Source organism: Macaca mulatta, chromosome 9 (genome assembly GCF_049350105.2).
Source record: "Macaca mulatta isolate MMU2019108-1 chromosome 9, T2T-MMU8v2.0, whole genome shotgun sequence".
Taxonomy (NCBI): domain Eukaryota; kingdom Metazoa; phylum Chordata; class Mammalia; order Primates; family Cercopithecidae; genus Macaca; species Macaca mulatta.
This window is the reverse complement of record NC_133414.1, coordinates 61,102,903-61,128,552: the sequence shown is the minus strand read 5'-3', so window position 1 is coordinate 61,128,552 and position 25,650 is coordinate 61,102,903. Positions and strand designations below refer to the sequence as shown.

The following is a 25,650-nucleotide window of genomic DNA, read 5'->3' as shown; positions in this document are numbered from 1 at the left end:
CAATTGGTTGAAGAACATCTGGGTTGTTCCAGTTTTTGGCTATTGTGAATATAATCTGCTATGAACACTTACATACAGCTTTCTGTGTGAACATAAATTTTGATTTCTCTGGGATAAATGCCCCAAGAGTGCTATTGCTGGGTTATATGTCAACTTTAGTTTAGTCAGTTTCTTTCCCCAAGAAACTGCTCAATTGTTTTCCACAGTGGCTGGTACCAGTCTACATTCCCAATGTCTCATACATATGGGTAATACATGAGCAATACAGTTTCTCCAAATCTTCAAATTCTCCAAATCCTCACCAGCATTTCTCCAAATCTTCATCAGCATGGGATGCTGTCACTATTTTTACATAAGCTTTTCTAATAGGTGTGTAATGCTACTCCATCCTGGTTTTAATTAGCATTTCCCCAAGGGCTAATGAAGCTGAGCGTCTTTTCACATGCTTGTCATTTGTATATTCTCTTTGGTAAATTGTCTGTTCATGTCTTTTACCCATTTCTGTTTTTCTTTTTTTTTTAACTATTGATTTTTGAGGGTTCCTTATAAATTCTAGATCCAAGGCCTTTGTTGGATATGTGCCCTGCATATAGTTATTCTCTAGCTTTTTTTTTAAACCTCTTCATTGGGTGTTTCACAGAAAATAAAATTTTAGTTTGCTTTCCCTCTAAGATCAGTGATGGCAACAATGCCTGCTCTCACCACTCTTATTCAATGTAGCACTTGACATTTTAGTACAGCAATAAGACCAGAAAATAAGTAGGATGTATACAGATCAAAAAGGAAGAGACAAATCTATATGCACATAGCATGACTGTTTATGTAGAACATACCAAAGAATCTTAAAAAAAACCTACAAAACCTCTAAGAATAAGTAAGTTCAACAAGATCACAGCGAACAAGATCAACAAATGAAAATCAATTGAATTTCTACATACTAACAATGAATATGTGGAAACTGAAAGTTCAAACACAATACCATTTACAATTGCTGCAAAGAGAATGAATAGGGTAAATTTAACAAAACATATACAAGATCTACACACTGAAAATGACAAAATGCTGATGAAAGAATTCAAAGAAAACCTAAATAAATAGAGATACTTATGTTCATGGACTTGAAGATTCAATACAGTAAAGATGTCAGCTCTCTCCAACTAATCTACAGATTTAAAGCAATTTCCATCCAAATCCCAGCAAGTTTTTTTTGTAGATGTAGTCAAACTAATTCTAAAATTTATTAGGGAAGGCAAAGACCCCCTAGGATAGCTCAAAGAATTTTGAAAAAGAGGAATAAAGTGGCAGAAATCATTCTATCTGATGTTAAAGCTCACTATATCACTACAATAATCCAAAGGGTGGTACTGGCAGAAGGATAGACACACTGATCAATAGAACAGAATACAGAACCAGAAATAGGACCATACAAATATGCCCAATGATTTTTGACAAAGGTACAACAATAATTAAATGGAGGAATAATAGAATTTTCAATAAATGATATTGAAACAACTAGCCATCAATAGACCAAAAAATGAATCTTCACCTAAATTTCGTAATTTATTAACTCAAAATGGACTAAGGACTTAAATGTCAAATATGAACTTACAGAATTTTCATAAAAGAACACAAAAAATTATTCAGGCCCTCAGCTAAGTGATGGGCTGTTAGACTTGATATCAAAACAGGATCCATAAAAGGAAATACTAATAAAATACAATCTCATCAGAATTAAAAACTATTACTTCTTTAAAAGCTTATTTTTTAAAAAATTATAATTTAAGATTAGGGAAATTATGGAAACACATTAGAATTACTAATTTGTAATCAACTTACTGACTACAAAACAAGCATCACTGGACTGTTTAGTTAGAAAAGACACAGCTTTCCGAATGTGGCTGTAGTGGTTAACCAAATAATGAAGACGGAAGTGACTGCAATGAAATGAAGACCAAGAGTTATATAATTTTCACCTGGAGTTATGATTCCTCATATATTGAGTTTTGTAGTCATTATTGATTGTGAAGCTCTAAAACTACACTTGTGTTATTTGCAAAGATGTATTGGTTAACAAAGCAAAGGAACCATTAAGACTTAATTGTAATTTACATAAAAATTAATTAATTCAAAGATAAAATAATTGTCTTAAGGAGAATTAGATTAAAAAGACAAGAGAGGACTTCCGGTTCCAAAATAATAGTGTAGAAGCAAGCTGGCTTCACTTCTTTACAAAGAAAACCAAAACCAAATATACAGCACTTAAATTATCAACAACAATATCCCAGAAATCAAGTATGAGGAGAAGACAGTTCCTGGATCCACAGAGATGGGGAAAAAAGTCTAAGTAGGCAGTAAGAGAATTGGGTTTCCACATCTGCAATGCCCATTCCTCCAACTTGCCCAGCACCAAGTGTGCAAAAAATCTCCACCTGATTCATGATTTCTATACTAGAAAAGGTGACAGCCAGGTTTCCCACCATCTGGGTTACCTGGCAGGAAACCTGTCCTTACCTCAACTCACAGGAAGCACTACACGTGCCTGAAGAAAGAAATATCCTGAGAACAGTCAGAGACAAACAGGTGAGGTGGGACTACCACCCCCTGCCCTTGAAACTCTGGTCTGTAACTCAGCTTGGAGATGCCAAACCAGAGTGGTTGTTTAGTAGCACCACATTGCAGAAGGTATGTTGCACAGGACCCCTGGGCATGGATCTCAAGCCACCTTTCCCACACTGCCATGATATCCCCTTTGAGACTTTGCCTAATTGGGATGAGCAGTTCTCTTATTGTTTACTGGAGCCAAGGCAAACTTGGTCGTAAGGTGACATCTAGTGCCAAAAAAAGGCAGCAACTTAGCACCCCACACCCCCCCCCACCCACACACAAAAAAAATTCCACAGGTAAATTACAAAGAATCTATAAGCAAATATATTCAATAAAAAACAAAAATAAGCCAGACAGAGAACACCAGGATAAATAACTAATCCTTCATTCAAAGACATCAATACAAGATATATACTTCTTGCACATCCACAAGAAACTGCAGCCAACAGAAAATCATGACCTCCCCAAATGGATAAAGCAGGAACAAGTGACTGACCCTAATGAGATGGCCATATGAGAGCTCCTTGATCAAGAATTCAAACAGTATTAATAGCTTTGAGGAAATTCAGAAATCTCCAAGGTAACAGAAAACCAATTCAAAACTTTATTAGACAAATTTAACAAAGAGATTGAAATAATTTAAAAATCAAATAGAAATCTTGGAGCTCAGAAATATATTAGCTGAACTGAAAAATTCATTACAGCCTCACAATAATAGAATGAATTACGCAGAGGAACGAATCAGTGAGCTTGAAAACAGGCTATTTGAAAATACGGTCATAGGTGAAAAAGGAATAAAAAAGAATAAAGATCATCACCAGATATAGACAATTACCTCAAAAGACCAAATCCAAAAATTACTGGTGTTCAAGAGGGAATCGAACGAGAGCAAGGGGTAGAAAGCTTATTCAAAGAAATAATAACAAAACTTTCCAAAATGCAACAGATATAAATATTCAGGTATAAGAGTGTCAGAGAACACCAAACAGATTCAACCCGAATAAGGCCACACCAAAGTATATAATAATAAACTCTCAAAGCTCAAGGATAAAGACTGGATCCTAAAAAGTAGCAGGAGAAAAGAAGCAATTAACATATAAAAGAGTTCCAATTCATCTGACAATTGACTCTCAACAGAAATCATATAGGCCAGGAGAAAGTGGGATAAATTTTCAAAGCGTTGAAAGAAAAACAAAAAAACCTGTTATCCAAGAATACTGTATTCAGCAAAGGTACTTTCAAATATGAAAGAGTGATAAAGTATTTTTCAGATAAACAAAATCTGAGGATTCACCACCACCAGACCTGACTTACAAGAAATGCTAAAGCAAGTTCTTCAGAAGGAAAATAAAAAAAAAAAAATACAAAAAAACCACATACACATTCAAAAAGAAAACTTTTCAAGGCATAAAATCCACTGGTAACATTAACAACATGGACAAAGCCAGAATACTCTATTACTGTAATGATGGTGTGCAATCCATGCCTAACTCTGGTATGAAGCTGAAAGACGAATTCATAAAAAGCCATAATAGCTATAGCAACCTGTTAAGAGAAAGGTAATATAAAAATACATAAATTTAGATAATAAGCAGTTGAAATTGTGGTTGAAATGTGGTTGGGATGGAGTTAAAGCATAGAGAATTTTAAAAAAATTTTTTCTTTGTTTGTTTCTATTCTTTACTTTGTGATCTAAGATAAGTTGCCACTTCTTTAGAATAGCTTCTTGAGAACCAGTCAAGGCAAAAAGAACTGGGAAGTCCCCACAGATGTCTGCTGGGCAGAAAACCCTAGGCTATGGGTGCCACATCAGCTGTACACCCACAGCAACACCGCCCTGCCTGGAGATCTCACACCCTTGACCTACTGCATCAACAAACCATCTGTAGACACAATTACCTCTGACTCCCAAGCACAGAGGACCAGTAGGCCTCCAGCGTGCTGTGGATCTTTTGGTGACCTAATCTTTGGCTCAGGCTGCCCCAAGGGCGGAGAGAGCACAGGCTGCCAGGGTCCCCCTTGGGGTTAAAGAGATGTGGGCATGGTGCCAGTGACTGGAGGGGGCTCCCCTAAGGCCTGGAAATGGACCTGGCAGGGGATCATCGCTACCTCTTCCTACCCCCACTGCTGCAAATACGCTGAAATATAAAAGAGTTGTGTGGCTAAGAGTCTATTTGCCGATCATTACTCTCAAGCACCATCTACTGGATTGAAGCCTAAATTACAACATCCAAAACTTCCAGTATACACTGCCTGTGAAACCCAGTGCGAGAATCTAGCTACAAGTATTAATAAATATTCCATACAGAGCGTTGGCCCTCTGAAAGCACTCAGAAATAAAGCCAATTGACTATACTCAGCTTACACTACAGTCAAATCCTCAAGTGATATAAAGAATATAAAAACAAAAGCCTCATCAAAATGATAACAAATTCAACATGATAAAAGAACACCTGCCCTCTCAGAAGAGAAAGATTTAGTGCAAGAACTTTGGCAATTCAAAAAGTCAGTGCCTCCTTATCTCCAAATAATTGTACTAGCTCGCTAGAAATTGTTCTTAACTATATTGAGATGGTTGAAATGACAAACAAAGAACTCAGAATCTGGGTGGTAAGGAAGCTTAATAAGATTCAGGAGACAGCTGAAACCTAATCCAAGGAATTCGGTAAAATGATCCAAGAGTTAAAAAGCTGACAAAGCCATTTTAAGAAACAAACAAACTGACCTTCTGGAACTGAAAAATTCACTACAGAAATTTCATAATACAGTTGGAAGCATTAAGAACAGAATAGACCAAGATGAGGAAAGAATCTCAGAGCTCAAAGATTGGTCCTTCAAATCAATTCAGACAGACAAAAATAAACAAAAAAGAATTTCAGGCTGGGCATGGTGGCTCATGCCTATGACCCCAGCACTTTGGGAGGCTGAGGTGGGAGGATCACTTGGGGCCAGGAGTTCAAGACCTGCCTGGCCAACACGGTGAAACCCCATCTCTACTAAAAATACAAAAACTAGCAAGGCATGGTGGCATGCGCCTGTAGCTCCAGTTACTCAGGAGGCTGAGGCACGAAAATTGCTTGAACCTGAGAGGTGGAGGATGTAGTGATCTGAGATAACGCCACTGCACTCCAAACTGGGCGACAGGAAAGACTCTGTCTCAAAAAAAAAATAAATAAATAAAAATTGAAAATGAACAAAACCTCCAAGAAATAAGAGATTGTGTAAAGAGACCAAACCTATGACTCACTGTCGTTTCTGAAAGAGAAGAAGAGTAAACAACTTGGAAAACATATTTGAAAATATAGTGCACAAAACTTTTCCCAGTCTCACTAGAGAAGTCAATAGGCAAATTTAAGAAATTCAGCAAAGTCCTACGAGATACCATACAAAATAATCATCCTCAGGACATATAGTTAACAGATTCACCAAGGTCAATGCCAAAGAAAAAATCTTAAAGGCAGCTAGAGAGAAAGGTCAGTTTACTTACAAAAGGAATCCCATCAGGCTAGGAGTAGACCTATCAGCAGAAACTTACAAGTGAGAAGAAATTGTGGACCTATTTTCGGCATCATTAAATAAAAGAAACTCCAAACAATAATTTGATATTCTGCCAAACTAAGCTTCATAAGCAGAGGAGAAATAAAATCCTTTTCAGACAAGCAAAGTTAAGGAAATTCATGAGTACTAGACCAGTCTTACAAGAAGCCCTTAAGGAAGTGCTAAATGTGGAAATGAAAGAGCAGTACCTGGCACCACAAAAACACAAGTACATGGCCCACAGATACTATACAGCAAATACACAATCACGTCTACAAAGCATCCAGCTAACAACATGATGGCAGCATCAAAATCTCACATATTGATATAAACCTTGAAGGCAAATGGTCTAAATATCCCACTTAAAAGGCTTAGGATGGCAAATTGGATTTAAAAAACAAGGCCCAACCATCTTCTGTCTTCAAGAGACCCATCTCACATGTAAGAACACCCACAGGTTCAAAGTAAAGGGATGGAGAAAGATCTATAATGCAAATGGAAAACAAAAAGAAAGCAGGGGTCACTATTCTTATGTCAGATAAAACAGACTTTGAACCAACAATGATCTAAAAGGACAAAGAAGGGCATTACACAATGACAAAGGGAACAATTCAAAAAGAAGACTTAACTACCTTAAATATACACACAGCTAACATTGGAGCACCCAGATTCTTAAAACAAGTTCCTCTGGACCTAGGAAAAGACTTAGTCCACACAATAATATTGGGAGCCTTCAACACCCAATTGACAGGATTAGAGAGATCATCAAAGCAAAAAATTAATAAAGAAATTCTGGACTTAAATTCAACACTTGACCAATTGGACTCAATAGACATCTATAGACTAGTCCACTCCAAAACCATAGGATATGCAGTCTTCTTATCTGTACATGGAATATACTCTAAGAACAACTATACGCTCAGCCATAAAGCAAATCTGAAAAAATTTAAAAACACTGAAATCATCTCAAGCATACTCTCAGACCATAGTATAATAAAAATAGAAATTACTACCAAGAAGATCTCCCAAAACTATACAATTACTTGGAAATTAAACAACTTGCTCCTAAGTGACTTTTGGGTAAACAAATGAATTCAGAAATCAAAAAAATTCTTTGAAATTAATGAAAACAGAGACAAAACAAATAAAAAATTTTGGGATGCAGCTAAAGCAGTGCTCGGAGTAAAGTCTATAGTGCTAAATGTCTACATCAAAGAAGTTAGGAAGATCTTAAATGAACAATCTGATGTCACACCTAGAGAAACTAGAAAAAAGAATGAATCAATCCCAAACTAGCAGAAGAAAACAAATAATCAAAATCAGAGGAGAACTGAATGAAATTAAGATGCAAAAATGCATACAAAAGATCAACAAAACAATTTTTTTTTTTTTTTTTTTTTTTGAGACGGAGTCTCGCTCTGTTTCCCAGGCTGGAGTGCAGTGGCACAATCTCGGCTCACTGCAACCTTTACCTCTTGGGTTCAAGCAATTCTCCTGTCTCAGCTTCCCAAGTAGCTGGGACTGCAGGTGCACACCACCACACCTGGCTAATTTTTGTATTTTTAGTAGACACAGGGTTTTGCCATATTGGTCAGACTGGTCTCGAACTCCTGACCTCAGGTGATCCATCTGCCTCAGTCTCCCAAAGTGCTGGGATCACAGGCATGAGCCACCATGCCTGGTCTGTTTTTTGAAAGAATAAACAAAATTGATAGACTGCTAGCTAAACAACAAAAAAAGAGAAAATCTAAGCACAATCAGAAATGACAAAGATGACATTACAACTAATCCCATAGAAATATAAAAGATTCTCAGAGATCATTATAAATATCTCTGCACACAAAAATTAGAAAGTCTAGAGGAAATGAGTAAATTCCTGAAAACACACATCCTCCCAAGATTGAACCAGGAAGAAATTGAAAACCTGAACAGACCAATAATGAATTCCAAAAGTGAATCAGTAATAAAAATCCTACCAACCAAAAAAAGTCCTGGACCAGATGGATTCATAGCTAAATTCTACCACATGTACAAAGAAGAACTGGTACCAATCCTACTGAAATGATTCCAAAAAATTCAAGGAGGAGGGATTCCTCCCTAACTCATTCTATGAAGCCATTATCATCTTGATACCAAAATCTGGCGGAGACACAATGAAAAAAAAGTTCAAGCCAATATCCCTGATGAAGATAGATGCAAAAAAAAATCTTCAACAAAATACTAGCAAAACAAATGTAACAGCACATCAAAAAGATAATGCACTATGATCAAGTGGGATTTATCCCCAGAATGCAAGTATAATTTGACATATGCAAATCAATAAATGTGATACATCACATCAACAGAATGAATGACAAAAACCATATGAGAATCTTAATAGATGTAGAAGAAACATTTCATAAAATTCAACATGCTTTCATGATTAAAAAAAAAAAAACTCTCAACAGACGAGGCATAGAAGGAACATATCTAAACACAATAAAGACCATATATGACAAACACACAGTTAACATCATACTGAATGGGGAAAAGCTCAAAGCCTTTCTTCTAAGAACTGGAAAACAAGTCAAGAATGCCCAGTTTTACCATTCTTATTCAGCATAATGTTGGATATCCTAGCCATTGCAATTAGTCAAGAGAAAGAAAGAAGGGGCATCCAAATTGGAAAAAGGAAATTAAATTGTCCCTCTTTGCATGTGACATGACTATATATTCACACATTCATATATATATATACACACACACATATATACACATACATATCCCCCAAAACTAATGACTCTACCAAAACACTTAGAACTAATAAACTAATTCAGTAAAGTTGCAGGATACAAAGTCGACATACAAAAATCAGTGATATTTCTAGATGCCAATAACGAACTAGCTGAAAGAAAATAAAGAAGGTGATCTTATTTACAATAGCTATAAAAAAAAAAAACCCTAGGATAAATTTAACCAAAAAAAGTAAAAGACCTCTATGAGGAAAACTATGAAACACTGGTGAAAATCCTATGCTAATGGATTGGAAAAGGGAACACCATGCAGCCATAAAAAAGAGTGACATCCTGTCATTTGCAGCAACATGGATAAGTCTGGAGAACATTGTATTAAGCAAAACAAGGCAGGCACAGAAAGATAAATACTGTATGTTCTCATTTATATATGAGAGCTAAAAAATCGAGCTCATGGAAGTCGAGAGTAGAACTGTGGGTATTAAAGATGATAAGGTAAGGTTGGCTAACAAATACAAAATTACAGCTAGATAGGAGGAATGAGCTCTGGTGTTCTGCATCACTGTAGGGCAAATATGGTTGACTGTAATTTATTGTATATATTCAAAAAGTTAGGAGAGAAGATTTTTGATGTTCACAACACAAAGAAATGATAAATGTTTGAGGTGATGGATACATTAACTACCTTGATCTGATCACTACACATTGTATACAGATACCTAAATATCACTCTCTCTACCCCACAAATATGTACAATTATTACATGTCAACTAAAAATAAAAGGAAAAACAACACAGATGGAATCTATTTTAACAAATAAAACTTGAGAATAAAAATAATAATAAAGGAAATATTGTAATCATCACATGTCTTGTTCCTGTGTCTATCTCTTAGCTGTTTCCAAATTAAAAAAGAAAAGTAAAGGATTGTGAATTATTGACTCAAACTCAATTATATTATTATGTTCATTTTGCAAATGAGAAAACTAGGTTTGAGAGAGGTTGAGCAATTTACCCAAAGTCACCAAAATCTAAACTATGTGGCAAAACAGGCAGTCAAACAGGGACCCCTCATTCACTCGGAAGTCTACATTTTTTCTCACATTCTTATGTGCTTGTCACTTATATTCATTAAAAACAGGCACACTCCATCAACATTCTCTAGTAAGTCTAAACACCCTGTGTAAGATACAGGGAAGGAAAAGGAAATGGAACTCACATTTTCTGTGTATCTATTATGTTCCAGACACTGTCCTAAGCCATTATTTACATTACATACTTTAATTTTCACAAACACCCCCAGGAACCTGCAGCAAGTTCAGTGAGAATCAGGTATCGCAAGCTCATGTGCTTTTGATTTACTAAGTTGCTTTTGAAGACCAAATATTAGTCTTCCAAATGATCAGGCTGTTAAACGTAGTGTGTTTACCAACAGCATCAGGGTATCTGCTTGATTCACACACTTACTGAACAGTTCTTTACGATGGCACAGAACACGACATCCACACATAGGAACACCCCTGTCCGGCCTATGCCAGCACTGCAGTGAACAACCATGGGTCCCGTAAGGTGGCTCTTCCTTGCATAACGAACATATTTTATGAAGCTATCTGCTGAGGCAGGAGTGCCATGGTCTGGCCACTTGGTGAACTGCAACTGTTTTACAGAGTGACTAGTTCCTGTCTGTTAGAGAAAGAAACAGAGCGAGAAAGATATTTATTGATTTCTTATATTAGAGAGACCTCACACCAACTTCTAATATTTAAATGATAATAATAATGGCTACACGGTATTACCTTGGTATTATATAGAACTTTCAAAAAATACTCAAACCTCTTTTTGATGTTTATAAGAATTCTGGAAGTTGCTAGGAATAGAGGTTTTCTCCATTTTACAAAGGAGAGCACAGGAACAACAATAAAAATACCAGTACTAACAGGTAACAAAAGTTAAGCACTTGCTATGTGGCAGGTACTATGCTAGGGGCTTCACATGAATTCTCTCCTTCAATCTTCACATCAATCATGTGAGGTAGGCACCATTTTATCTCCATTTTACAGATGAAAATGTAAGGATGAGGGGGACGAGAGATGTATGCTAGGTTAGAAGGTTCACACATTTAGAGCTGGAACTGTAATGTAGGTGTCTTGAATTCTAATCTAGCATCATTCTTCTGTACCGTGAGGCTGCAGGAAAACCAAGATTTCAAAATGCTTAGAGTGAGAGATGGACTGTCATGTTAGGAATAAGACCAAAAGGCAATGTATTTTAGTTTAAAAATGACATATGAAATTGAATTAAGACATACAGGTGTCTGACAAGAGAGGCGCCAATCTCTTCCAGCGATGAAGACAGGGTAGTCAATGACCATGAGAGTAGACTGTGGGTCCCACTATTGTGCTGAGCCCCCTTGAAGTGGAGTCATGAAACTCTTCCCAGTATTGTCAGATAAAGCACTTTGAATTTACCTATATCTCATTCAAAGAGATCATGACCCTTTCCCCAGTGTGGGGCCCTTATTTTACCACACATGGGACCCTAATGGAAGAACTCAAAATGAGTTTCTCACTTCTCCTCTGCTTCTTCTGAATGCACCTCTTTTTCCTAAGCTTCCTGAATAAAGATGCTAGTGTTCAGAGCTCTATTCTAATCCACAGTGTCTACTGAAATTTGTGATAGTTAATTTTATGTGTCAACTTGGCTGAGCCCTGGTACCCAGATACTAGGCCAAATATTATTTTGTGTCTCTGTGAAAGTATTTTTTAGGTGAGATTAACATTTAAATTGGAATTTAATTGAGCAAAGCAGGTTATTCTCCATAAAATGGGTTGGCTTCATCTAATCAGCTGAAGGCCTTAACAGAACAAAAACTGATCTCCCATGAGCAAGAAGGAATTCTACTAGCAGATTGCTTTTGGACTCAAACTGCAATTCTTCCCTGGGTCTTCAGCCTACTTTCCCACCCCGCAGATTTGCCAACCCTCCACAATCACTTGAACCAATTCCTTAAAATTAATCTCTCTCTCTGGGTCAGTCCCATAACCCGTACTCAGGAATCTCAATGTTATACTGCTGGAAAAAAACACAAAACAAAACACATAATCACATATTTTGTTGCTATTACAAATTTATGGGTCAAACCTCAGCATCACTCAGCAGCCCTTTTCCTGGTGATTGTGCTCCAATCAACTTCTTTGGTGATGACTCCAAAACTCACCACTCTCTACAAGTTTCCTGTTCAACTCCTATTCCCTTCACTCCTGTTAACACATGTATCACCTACCTGCCAACTGAATCCACTAGAGCAATCTAACTCATTGCTTTCTGCTATAAACCATTCCTTTTCTGTTTTCTAAGTCTATTAGACCAAGAAATACATGAATTATTCTAGACCAGTGCTTCTCAACAGAACTTTCTATACTGAAGCAAATGTCTTAAATATGGCAATATATAGTAGCCACTATCAACATGTGACTAATAAGCCCTAGAAACGTGGCTACTGCAGGTGAGGAACTCAATTTGTTATTTTACATAAATTTAAATAACTTAAATTTAAACAAATATCCACATGTGGTTACTGTATTGAATATATTTTCAACCCCTCCTCTGTCACTTATAAATCATAAGTCATAAGTCAATTATAAGTCTCCCAATTTTATCTGCAAAACACTTGCGTCTGTTCTTTCCACCCCATGCCAATAGCCGTAGTTGATCATGTCACTTACTAAAATTCTTCAATGTCTCCCAATTATCTTCATAATAAAGTTCATGCTACTTAGCTGAAATTTAAGACATTTCACATTCTAGCTGACCCCTGCTTACTTTTGATAACCTCATCTCATCTTTTATTACTCCCTGGCACTGAACTTTTACATTTCAGAAACACTTAACTACTTACATTTGTCTCTATACACACCTTGTATTATTTTATATTTTGATCATCTACTTTCTCCCTCCATCTTTCTCATTTGGATAATTCTCAAAACAAATGCTACTTCCTCCAGTAAACCTTACCCCAAACTCCAAGTAAAGCTAAGTACTTACCTTCTGAGCCCCAAAGTGGCCAAGACATATCTCAACATTATCACTGAACACGGTAAGTTAGGTATCTATCAGTGAGTGTACCAACCTCTCCACTACTCGGTAAGTACTGATAGTGCCTGGCCCAGTGATTAGCATACCTTAAGGACTCAACACTTATCTGCCACACTTGGCAGAAGCAGGTATAACCCAGAATCAGACAACTTCAACAGACACTCTCCCTACCCCACCTCTCTTTTCCAATTTGTTCTTCTCTACAGAATCTGGTTAAGGAGGAGGAGAAGTGGTGGTGGCTTCTGGTACCAGGGACAAGTAAAAAGTTACTTTAAGAAGTATCCTCGGTCTATTTTCCATCCTACTCCTAACTTCTAGTTCTAAGACATTTGCTTATGTGGTGAAACATATATCTAATACTGATGTTTAAGAACTTACAGACTTCTCCACAACTTGAAACATTCGAATGATGAAATATTGAAGTATCTGGTAGTTCTCCAGGAATACACGGAAGTGTTTCAATTCCAATGGCTTCTTCAGAGAAATGGGCCAGTAAGGGTAGCATTTGATAACTCCACCTTCTACCTCTCTGGTTATCATGGCAATAACATTAGAATTATTTTCCAACACCATTTGCCAAAAGTCATCTATGGTGCTCAGCAGTGGTCCTTGAGTAGCGATATAAAAATACTCTTGTCCACAATTGACTATCCTAATATAACTAGCATTGATGTAGTCCTTGCTTTTTCCAAGAGGAACGCGTGTTGAATCATCTATTACAGAAACAGAAACATCTGGTAGATAAAGGTGGGAGATACATCACACCCAGACTTCACGAAAGGATTTCACACACATAAATCCGTATATCTCTCTGATCAATAAAGAAGATGGCCTAGGAGTTTTTTTTTTCAAAAGGGTTGAGTCCATGAGTTTAAATTCTTTCCTCCCTGAAAACTATTGGCATGACCTAAGAAATATACAATTATGAGAGGTTTATTTTTCAGATCAGTTTTTAATAAACACAGAATGATATCATTACCATCCAGGTACTTTTGGAAATTTCTGCTAGAACTGGCATAGGCAAGATTAAGTCAAGGGACGTATCCTCTAGTTTGCAACTGAACACAACAGAGAAGAAACTCTCTGTGGGAGTAAATGAATGATATTCTCCTGCAAATCTGTGAAACCTGCAAACCCAGAGCAGCAGGGGCCAGGGGAAAAAAAAATCTAATAGTTGACTGCAGACAAATCCTAGGATTAATGGAATTCCACCAGTGTCCTCCAAACTAGACAGCCATATTTTATGTCCATTCTCAGCCTTCAGCTGGTGATGGGACATGTTATTCAAAGCAAAGATATTGTGGCAAAGGGATGCTACCAAGGGGATTTGCTCCAAGTAATATGGGACTCATCTAACATGGACTGTTATAACAAATACGAGAGGGAAAACCAGCTATTTGGCCTACTAAGCTTCACTGCTCCAGGAGTTCCTTCTTCACCTGACACAGACATCTGAAGCTCTGGTTCCACCACCAGTCCCCACATGAAGAGCACAAACACACACAGAAAAGGAGGCCCTTCTCTGCCATGCAGCTCTCTCACCAATAACCTGTCCTCACTACTCAGAATCACACGGACCATTTATCTAGTAAATATACTGAGAAGACCTAAACAGGCATTTACCTAATATCTGGCAGAACTCTTCTCAAATTTTAACATAGTACACAGAAACTTTCCCTTGTAAATATGAACAAGCAGAAAAAACAGCCAGGCGCGGTGGCTCACACCTATAATCCCAGCTACTCACGCGGCTGAGGCAGGAGAATCGCTTTAACCAGGGAGGCGGAGGCTGCAGTGAGCCGAGACCGCTCCACTGTACTCCAGCCTGGGTGACAGAATAAGTGAGACTCCGTTTAAAAAAAAAAATTGCTAGATATATAAAGGTACCCAGTATTTCAAAAAGGGAGCACATTCTAAAAAATCATAACAAATGTTCTCCTTTCTATAAAAGGTGATAACACCTTAAAAATTCCTATTTGTATATTAAATAAAATTCAAGAGAGCATTAATTGTTTAAAACAATACTATATATCTATGTTTACTAACAAATATGTTATATTACTAAATTATAAAGGCAGTAACAATGGCTCTGTAGGGAGATCTTTCATCATATGTATGTACATATATGATGATATATGTCATATAATCATAAGCCTGGCAAGTGTTCATCACAATGTTAGCAGCAGTTATTACAGTATATAAACAGTATGAGTTACTTCATAGTAAAAAAAGCATGTTTTAAATTTTGAAATGAGATTAAATATGTGAAAATTAAATAATCTAAACTAATAAAAGCTTGATTTCATATAAAAGTCACAATCATTCAACTCAAACTCCTAAAGCAGGAATTGAACAGAAAAACAAATTCATGTTTTAAAAACCAGCTTAAAATTTTTCCCAGAACTCAGAAAAAAAAATTTTTTAAACCTACAATAATGATTAAAGTGCTAAAAGACATAGCGCATAGAAGGGGAATATAAAAAAGGAATTTCAGAAGCAAGCTGTGGAATTCACTACAGAAAGGAAATAATTCAAGTGATCATAGGAAAGCTCCCTAAACAGAAGCGAGAGTACTAATAGAACGCAGTGAAACATGCATACCAGGTTCAAGCAGCATGATACACTACATGTATCACCTTGTCAACTCCAAAACAAACCTTCGAGGGAGGTGCTATTCTATTCATACTTTTAAAATAAAGAATCTGTACAAAGCAACTTGTTCCATATTATGCAGCAATCTTCTAGACTCCACAGACTAGGTAAATCTAGACTCTGGCGCAAAAATAATTTCAAACTCTGTTGTCCATCAAGGAAGACCCAAGTTTGCAGACAGAAAGGCCTAAGTGTCAGACAACATTAATGAAGAGAGCCACTAAGACCCCTAGACCAGCAGAGCATAAGGCCACATGAACAGGAAGGAAAAATTATGCTAATGGATGACTAGGGATAATGGCGACTGGTGCCACTCCCATTTCAACCCCTTGATTCTTGAATCCTGGCTATGGTAGAAACAGCATCATATATTGGATGCTGATCTGGGGCATATATAACCTCCTGGAGAACATTACCCCAGCCCTGCAAGGTACTGTCACCTAGCTTTCACTGTAATTGAGTCTTCGAAAGGCCATTTATCCATTCTATCAAGCCAGCTGCTTTGAGAGGATAAGGAATATGGTAACACAGTGGCAGTGAGGCCATTGCCACAAGGTATTTGCCACAGAGTGAGTTCCTTGATTACAGCAATGCTGTATGGAATACCATGATGGTGGATAAGGCATTCTGTAGGTCCACAGATGGTAAATTGGCAGGAGCACTGTGTGCAGGGAAGGCAAATCCATACCCATAGTTACTGTGTATTCTAGTAAGAAAAAAGCACTGCTCCTTCCATGATGGAAGTGGTCCCAATGTAATCAACCTGCCATCAGCTAGCTGGCTGATCATCCCATGGAATAGTGCCCATCAGGTACTCAGTGTTGGTCTCTGTTGCTGGCAGATTGGACACTCAGTAGTAGCTGTAGCCAGGTCAGCCTTGGTGAGTGGAAGTCCATGTTGCTGAGCTCATACATAACCTCCATCCCTGCCACTAAGGCCACTTTGTTCATGAGACCTATGGGCAATGACACAATGACAGGGGTGGCTGGGGGAATAGTCTAGCTGATATTCATAGAGCAAGTCATTCTATTCACTTGATTATTAAAGTCTTCCTCTGCTGAGATCAACCTTTGGTGAGCATTCACATGGGATACAAATATCTTTGTGTTTGTGCCTATCTAGCAAAGTCTATTCACATGCCTCTTCCCCAGACCTTACTGTCACCAATTTTTCCAATCATGTTCCTTCAAAGTCCCTGACCATCCGGCTAAGTCGTTAAACATAGTCCATGAATCAGTATAGATTTATACCTCTGGCCATTTCTCCAGGCAAAAAAAAAAAAAAAAAAAAAAACCACCAAGTGCACTACCCAATATTCTCCCCACTGGGAGTACTTCTCTTAACCACTGTCCTTCAGAGATGTCTCAAAAAAGGGGCTGTAGTGCTCTAGCTGTCTTCTGGGTGGTACCTTTATATCATGCAGAACCTTCTGTAGACCACGTCCAAGTCTTCTCTTCTTCTGTCAGCGGATCATAGGGAACTTCTCATGAGGCAATAGGTGCAGGCTGAAGATAGGTAATGTAGCAGGGGTGGGAACAGTGAGCATTTGGGCAGCTTCCTCGTGTAACTTATTTGTGCCTTCAGGATCTGCTCAAGCCCAATCTTGTATCTACCACTTTCATTTGATGGTGGAGTGCTGTTTTGTATGCCCAACTTTATGGCTTGGTGGCCCATGGTTAAACATTCTCTACTTAGTAGTCTATGAAGCAGTCTCTACCAAGGCCCAGTAGCAGGTCAAAAACTGTTTCTCAAAAAGAGAGTCCACAGAGGGTGGCAGGAATTTACTCTAAAATCCTATGTGCCTGCACTGTGACTCATCTAAAGGGGTCTGCCAAAGGTCCAAATAGCACCCTTATCTGCCATGAACACTTCAAGCACCACTGGATCTGCTAGATCATACGGCCCACGTGGCAGAGAGGCTTACATGGCAGACTGAACGTGTTTCAGAGCCTTCTCTTGTTTTGGGTCCCACTCAAAACTAGCAGCTTTTCATATCACTTAGTAAATGGACCAGAGTAGCAAATCCAATAAGGAATGTTTCCTCCAAAACACCGAGGTTCATTAGCCATTGTGCCTCTTTTTTGGTTGTAAGAAGAGCCAGATACAATTTATCCTTCACCTTATGATTATCTCAACATGTCCCACACCACTGGAGCCCTAGAAATTTCACTGAAGTAGAAGGCCACTGAATTTTTGTTGTATATATCTCCTACCCTCTGACAGACAGTAAGACTAAAGCATTTGCTACTTCTTGTTCACTAGGTCCAATCAGCACAATGTCATCAATGTAATAAACCTCTGTAATATCCTGTGGAACGGAAAGGTGATTGAGATCCCTGAGAACTAAATTACAACATAGGGCTGAAGAGTTAATTCACCCCTGAGGCAGGACAGTGAGGGTGTATTGCTGGCCCTGCCAGGCTGAAAGTAAACTACTTTTGGTGTTCTTGATTACTAGGTATAGAGAAAACAAAGCATTTCCCAGATCAATAGCTACTAGCTACATAGCAGGTATGAAGGGATGTGTTGATTTTCTAAGGCAATGAAACTATATCTGGTATAGCAGCTGCAACTGGAGTCACCATCTGAGGAAGCTTACAATAATCCACTGTCATTCTCCAAATTCCATCTTTTTTCTGTATAGGTCAAACAGGTGAGTTGAATGGGATGTGACAGATATCAACATCACTTCATCCTTAAAGTCCTTGATGGAGGCATTAATATCAGTAATCTCTTCAGGAATGTAGTATTGCTTTTGCTTTTTTACTATTTTCCTAAGCAGAATCAGTTCTAGTGGCTTCCATTTGCCCTTTCCTGCCATAATATTCCTCACTCCACAGGTCAGAGAAGCAATGTGAGGATTCTACCAGTTACTGAGTATGTTTATGCCAATTATTCATTCCAGGGCTTGGAAAATAATCACAAGATGGGTTTAGGGACCTACTGAGTCCACTGTGAAATGAACTTGAACTAAAGTTCCGTTGAATACCTGACCTCCATAAGCCCCTGCTTTGATTTGTAGACCACAGTGATGTTTCGGGTCTCCTGGAATTGGTGTCAATTCAGAGCCAGTGTCCAGTAGTTTCTGAAAGGTTTGATTATTTTCTTTTTTCCAAATGTGTAGTTGCCCTGGCAAAAGGCTATAGGTCCCTTTGGGGAAGGCTGAAAGATTAACAGTATACATTCTTGGCAGTGTGCCAGGGTCCTCCCATTCATTCAAGGTGTTCTGCGTGTGTAAACTGGCTCAAGTCTAGGATGTTATTGACTGGTTGTGATTCTCAGTTCCTATGGTTCAGGTTAGGTTTTTGCTCACTTGACCTAGAACTCTTATGCTTACACATATCAAGGAAGAATTTAGTGGACGTCCCATCTAGTTCACTTCTAGGAACACCATGATCAACTAATCAACACTATAGGTCTCTGCAGGTCAGACTGTTCTGATTGCTGCTTTGACTCTGCTGTCTATTACCATACCACATTCACCTTACCTTTGGCTATCAAGTGCCACCACCTGGCCCTTATTTCTCTGGGATTCAATTATACCCACTGCATTCAGGTTTCCCAATTCAGTGGCAGCAATTTCCACTGCAATATCTGAGCTACAGAGAAAAACAATCACAGTATTCTTCAAGGATGCTGGGACTCGCCTCACAAATATATTTATCACAGTTATGAGAAAAGTACATCCTCTAGACCTCCTGGGGTGGGTGGGCAGGTCTTAAATGATAAACCCAATCTAATGTTCCAATCTCCCTAATCCTTTGGATCCCTTCCTTCACAGTATATAGTATATATCAAGGCAGTTCTGGCATTTTATCTTCATTTAGACTGGGCTACCTTTTGGTCCACTAAATACAACTAACCAAATAAACTGTAAGAGCTCTTTCTAACTCCCCAAGCCACATATTAAGTCCAGAATCTCTTCTTAGTGGTCCCATTTCAATAAATTCAGCCTGATCAAACACTAAGTTCCTTTCACCATTGTCCCACACCCTTAAAATCCTTCCCCACAAATATTTCCCAGCTTTCTGTCAGTATAAATTGGAAAAATCATATAGCTCTTTTGTAGTATAACATACTTCCCCATGGGCCACACTTCGTACCTTACCTTTAAGGGCCTGCTGAGACTAGAAGCAATGAAGGATGGTGGCTGTGAGTCTTGAGAAGAATCAGCAATGTCTTGCAAGACAACAAACTCAGGGAGGTAATAAATGTTTCCTCAGGTAAAGTAGCATTAATCTCCTCAGATGGGGGTGGCCTGGCTGCTTTTACTGGCAAGGAAGACTCATCAGAGTCAAGGGGTTCAATACACCCAGCTTTATAAGGCTCTTCACATACGTCTCCACTCCAATTTTCAAGATCCCATTCCTTCTCAGTCAATGCCCTCATTTTAACAGCAGACACCCTAAAAGGGTGGGGATTCAATTTGCACTGTAATTCAGTCATTTTCAGGATGAGATTTTGGGTTTGGTTTTCTACAATCTCAGTTTTGTTGGAATATAAGAGTTTCTTTCAGGGCAGAAAGAGAAACTTTTGCGTTATTTATGTGGCACTTGAGCTGGGAAAATTAATCCCTAAGATCATCCTTTCCTTCTCTACATCAGGAGTAACTAGCCAATCTCATTGTTCTCATGAGAACTCAAAAATGTTCTAAGGTATCAAATACAGACACCCAGAACCTTGCTTCTTCTAAGTATCTGAATAGGATTACCTAATGGCAATACTTTGCACATCTCTACTGTTACATTACACTATGAATTATTAATACTCTGTTCACTATTGAAATGTCATTAATGCTTTTACATCTTATCAGATTAAGGAAGTAATTCATAAAACTCATCCTTAAAACTCTGTTCCTCTAGAATTGCTCTCAGTACCAAATTCTATTACTCTAGATTCTCTAGATAAATAGAATCAATAGACTGTATATATACGGTGAGAAAGATTTAAAGAACTGACTCATGATTGTGGAGACTGGCAAGTCAATATCTGCAGGGCAGGCCAACAGGTTAGAAACCCAGAGAAAAGTTGACATTGTAGTCTTGAGTCCAAAGGCAGTCTGGAGGTAGAATTCCTTCTTCCTCTGGAAATATGAGCCTTTTTTTCTTAATGACTTCAACTGACTGAATGGGGCCCACTCTCATAATGGAGGTTAATCAGCTTTACTCAAAGTCTGCTAATCTAAATGTTAATTACATCTTTAAAAAATACCTTCACACCAACATCTAGACTAATATTTGACCAAATAGCTGAGTATCATAGCCTAGCCTAGTTGACACATGAAATTAACCATCAAACAAGCTAAAAATTTTAGTAGATGATTTGAAGGAGGAAAGTTTTTTTAAAAAACTTAAATTAGTTTCCTATAAGACCAAGTGAAAGAAGAAAATAAGAATAAAAATCAGAGAGATAGAGAAAGTACATGCAAAACTACAGAGGTAGAAGAAGTAACAAGAGAAAAAGTTTTACAAGATAGAACCGAGAGACAACCCCACGATTCATAGAAGCCAAAAAAAAAAAAAAAAAAAAAAGAAGGCAAGAGGAGCAATTACTAACTGATGAAATGTATTACAGCTAAAGGAAGATCAATTAAAGGGTTTATTTGTCTAGGTAACACTGATGGAAATGAAGCACACCTGGTAACATTATTTAATTCCAGGAAGATAGTTAAAGATTTTGAAAAAAAGGAACATATTTCTCATGAAGAAAAGGAGTCATATGACCATTACAGTTCTCATCTAAAACACTGGAAGGGAAAGGACAGTAAAGTAACACTCAGGGGAAAAAAAATGAGAAAAAAAAGAACTAAAATCCAAGATTCCTAAAACCAATAAAAATATTCATTTATCAGGATACAAAAAAAAAAGAAAGAAAGAAAGAAAGATAAAGGTAGAGTTTGAGACTACATCAACTACTTATGCCCATCTCCAATCAAACAGCCAATAGATCAGAATAGTGATTTAAAATTAAGGGAAAAGAGAAAGAAAATGAAGTAATAGCAACAAATACTACAAAATAAAGTTTCATATCTATAAGAAGAATGACGAGAGCCAGGCATTCCAGCTACTTGGGAGGCTGAGGCAGAAGGATCACTTGAAGCCAAGAGTTTGAGACCAGCCTAAGCAAAAGAGTGAGTCCCTGTTTCTAAAAAAAATAAATGAATAAAAAATTAGCTGGGTGTGGTGGCACATACCCATCCCCATAGTCCCAGCTACTTGAGAAGCTGAGGTGGGAGGATTGCTTGAGCTCAGGAGTTTGAGGTTTCAGTGAGCTATGATTGTGATACTGAACTCCAAGTAGACTGATTCTTAAAGAAACAAAACAGCTGGGCGCGGTGGCTCATGCCTAATCCCAGTACTTTGGGAGGCCGAGGTGGCCAGATCACCTGAGGTTGGGAGTTCGAGATCAGCCTGACCAATATGGAGAAAACCCATCTCTACTAAAAATACAAAATTACTCAGGTGTGGTGGCACATGCCTGTAATTCCAGCTACTTGGGAGGCTGAGGCAGGAAAATCGCTTGAACCCAGGAGGCAGAGGTTGCAGTGAGCTGAGGTTTCCAACCTGGGAGACAACAAGACTCCATCTCAAAATGAAAAAAAAAAGTTTCTTGAAATAGAAAACAAAGCAATGTACAATAAATACAGTGGTGGTTAAGCCTGGGTTTGAATCCCAGATCTCTCTCTATTTGCAGTGTGACTGTGAGAAAATTACTTAATCTCTTTTAGCCTTTTTGTAAAACAAGGACACCAACATACTGACACCTCAGAGGTAGGTTGTTGTGGGAATTAAATATTACTACCTATAACAGACTTAAATTAGTAATAAGCAATAGTAATAAACATATTAGTGTTACTACTACTACTATTACCATTAGTTGGTGGTAGGAATAGAAGCAAACATACAGCAACCTCAAGAAGTACAGAAAGAAGCTTGTTAAATCTCTGCCTTAAAGAGCTTGTTTTCCCATCTATCTACATTATAATGGTGAACTGTATGAAAATTTTTTACAAGTGAAATATACCTTTTGCACTCACAAACCACCTTTTTAACAGTTTATGGAGGTATAGCTGTCATATATGTGCACCCATGAGACCACCACAACAATAAAGATAATTAAACATCTCCATCAGTGCAAAACTATCCTCATGCCTCTTTATAATCTATCCTTCTTGCTCTCATCTTGCCCCAAGGCAACCACTGATATGCTCTGTCAATACAAATTAGTTTAAATTTTCTAACATTTTATATATGTGGAACCACTGATATACTCTGTCAATACAAATTAGTTTAAAATTTCCAAAATTTTATATATGTGGAAGCATACAGTATATTAGTTTTCTAGGGTGGAAATTTATTTTCACATTCTGGAGGCTGGAAGTGCAGCAATTGTTAGGGTTTGGATGTTTGTCCTCTCCAAACCTAATATTGAAAACTGATCACCAACATTGGAAGTGGGGCCTAATGGGAGGTTTTGAGACATGGAGACAAATCACTCATGAATAGGTTAATGCCCTTCCTCGGGGTTGACTGAGTTCTCACTCTATTCACTGCTGCAAAAACTGATTATTAAAAAGGATGGGGCACCTCTCTCTCTCCCTCTTGCGTCCTCTTTCACCATGTAATCTCTGCACATGCTGATTCCACTTCACCTTCTACCATGAGTGGAAGCAGCCTGAGGCCCTCACTACAGGCCCAATCTTGAACCTTCCAGCCAGCAGAACCGGGAGCTAAATAAACCTCTTTTCTTTATAAATTAACCAGCCTCAGGTACTCCTTTATAGCAATACAAAATGGACTAAGACAGAATTGGTACTGAGAATTGGGGTGTTGCTATAAAAATGTCTGAAAATGTGGAAGCAGTTTTGGAACTGGGCTGTGAGCAGAGGGTGGAAATGTGTGGAAGGCTCAGAAAAAGACAAAAATATGAGGAAGAGTCTGAAAAAAGTGCCCAAAAGCACTTCAGAAATATCTAGGGCCACCCCTTCCCTCATAGGCCCCAAGGTCTAGAAGGACAGAATGCCTTTTGGGGACAGACCTGGAGCACCACTGCCCGTGGCCACCTCAGGATGCTGCTCCCCACATCCTGGCTGCTCTGGCTCCAGCAATGGGTCAAATGGCCCCAGTTAGGATTTGGGCCACTGCTCCTAAGTGGTAAGCCTTGGTGGCATTCATGTGGTGTTAAGTCTGCAGGCATTCAGAATGCAAGGGACATGGAGGCTTGGCAGCTTTAACCTAAATTTCAGAGAATATATTAAAAAGTCTGGGAGTGCAGGCAGATGCCTATTGCGGGGGTGGAGCCACCACAGAGAGCTCCTACTAAGGCAATCTTTAGTGGAAATGTTGGGCTAGAGTTTCCTTAGAGTCCACACCAGGGCAACTCTTAGTGGAGCCACGAAGGTGCTGGAACCCCACCACAGTAGAGCTATTAACAGCATTCCACATCAGCCTGAAAAAGCTGCAGCATTATTACAACCCATGGAAGCAGCCAGTGGTCTGTGCCCCACAAAGCTATGGGGGAAGGGCTACCCAAGGCCTTGGGAGCCCACCCCACACACCACTGTGACCAATATGCAGGGCATGGAGTCAAAGGAGATTATTTTGGAGCTTTAAGATTTAATGTATGCCCTGCTGGGTTTTGGACTTGCATGGGGACTATTATCCCTTTCTTTTGACCAATTTTTCCTTTTTGGAATGGAAGTGTTTACCCAATGCCTGTACCACCATTTTACCTTGGAGGTAAATATCCTCTTTTTTGATTTTACAGGCTTACAACTGGAAAGAACTTACTCTGAATCTTAGATGTGAAAGTTGGTGCTGAAACAAGTTGACTTTTAGGGACTATTGGGAAGGAATAATTGTATTTTGCAATGTGGTAAGAACATAAGTTTTAAAGGGCCGGGGCAAAATGCTATGATTTAGATGTTTGGCCCTTCTAAACCTCATGCTGAAACTTGATTCCCAATGTTGGAAGTGAAGCCTAACGGGATGTGTTTGGGTCACAAGGGCAGATCCCTCATTAATAGATTAATGGCATGAGTGAGCTCTCATTCTATTCGTTCTGCAAGAGCCGGGCACCTCCGCATTTCTCTCCTGCTTCCTCTTTCACCATGTGATCTCTGCATATGCTGGCTTCACTTCACTTCCCACCATGAGTGGAAGCAGCCTGTAGCCCTCACCAGATGCCCACTCTTGAACCTTCCAGTCTGCAGAACTATGAGCTAAATAAATCCCTTTCCTTTATAAATTATTCCTTTATAGCAACACAAAACAAACTAAGACAAAGATCAAGGTGGCAGCAGGCTTGGTTTTTCCTGAGGTCTCTCTCCTTGGCCTGCCAATGGCTGCCTTCTTGCTGTGTCTTCACGTGGACTTTTCTCTGTGCCTTTGGATCCCTGATGTCTCTTGTGTGTCCCAATTGCTTCTTATATAAGGACACCTGATGGATTGGATTGGGCACACTCTAAGAGCCTCATTTTATCTTAATTAGCACTTTAAAGGTCCTATCTCCAAATTAGGTCACATCTGAGGTACGAAGGGTTGGAACTTCAACATATGAATTTTGGGAGAATTTAATTTGGTTCATAACATACAGTATATACTCTTTTTGACTGGCTTATTCCACTGAGTAAAATTATTTTAAGATTCATTCATGTTGTTCAATGCATTGTTAGTCATTTTTTATTGCCTGGTTGCATTCTATTATGTAGACATACCACAATTTGTTTATCCAACTCTCCTGTTGATGGGCATTTGCACTGTTTCCAGTTTTTGGCTATTACAAGTAAAGCTGATAACATTAATATATAAGTCTTTATGCAGACATATGCTTTACTTTGTCTTAGGTAAAACATATGAATAGAACTGCTGAATCATATGGTAGGTATATGTTTAACTTTATTAGAAACAAACTCCATTTCATTGTAGTGAGCATAAAATGGTATCACATTATGGTTTTAATTTGCATTTTCCTAATGATTTATAATGGTGAATATCATTTCATGCATTTATTTGCCATCCATAGATCTTCCT

At 38.3% G+C, this 25,650-nt stretch overlaps 1 protein-coding gene across 1 annotated transcript in view; it reads right to left on the bottom strand.

Moving 5' to 3' along the window:
• The window catches only part of PTPN20 (protein tyrosine phosphatase non-receptor type 20), a 62,564-nt gene that overhangs the window by 4,108 nt on the left and 32,806 nt on the right, over positions 1–25,650 (bottom strand). Inside the window, exons 6-7 of the mRNA XM_015146968.3 lie at positions 13,346–13,680; positions 10,340–10,555 (exon numbers count right to left, since the gene is read on the bottom strand). Of these exons, the coding sequence (XP_015002454.1) occupies positions 10,340–10,555; positions 13,346–13,680 (551 nt within the window). The remainder of the gene's footprint in view (positions 1–10,339; positions 10,556–13,345; positions 13,681–25,650) is intronic.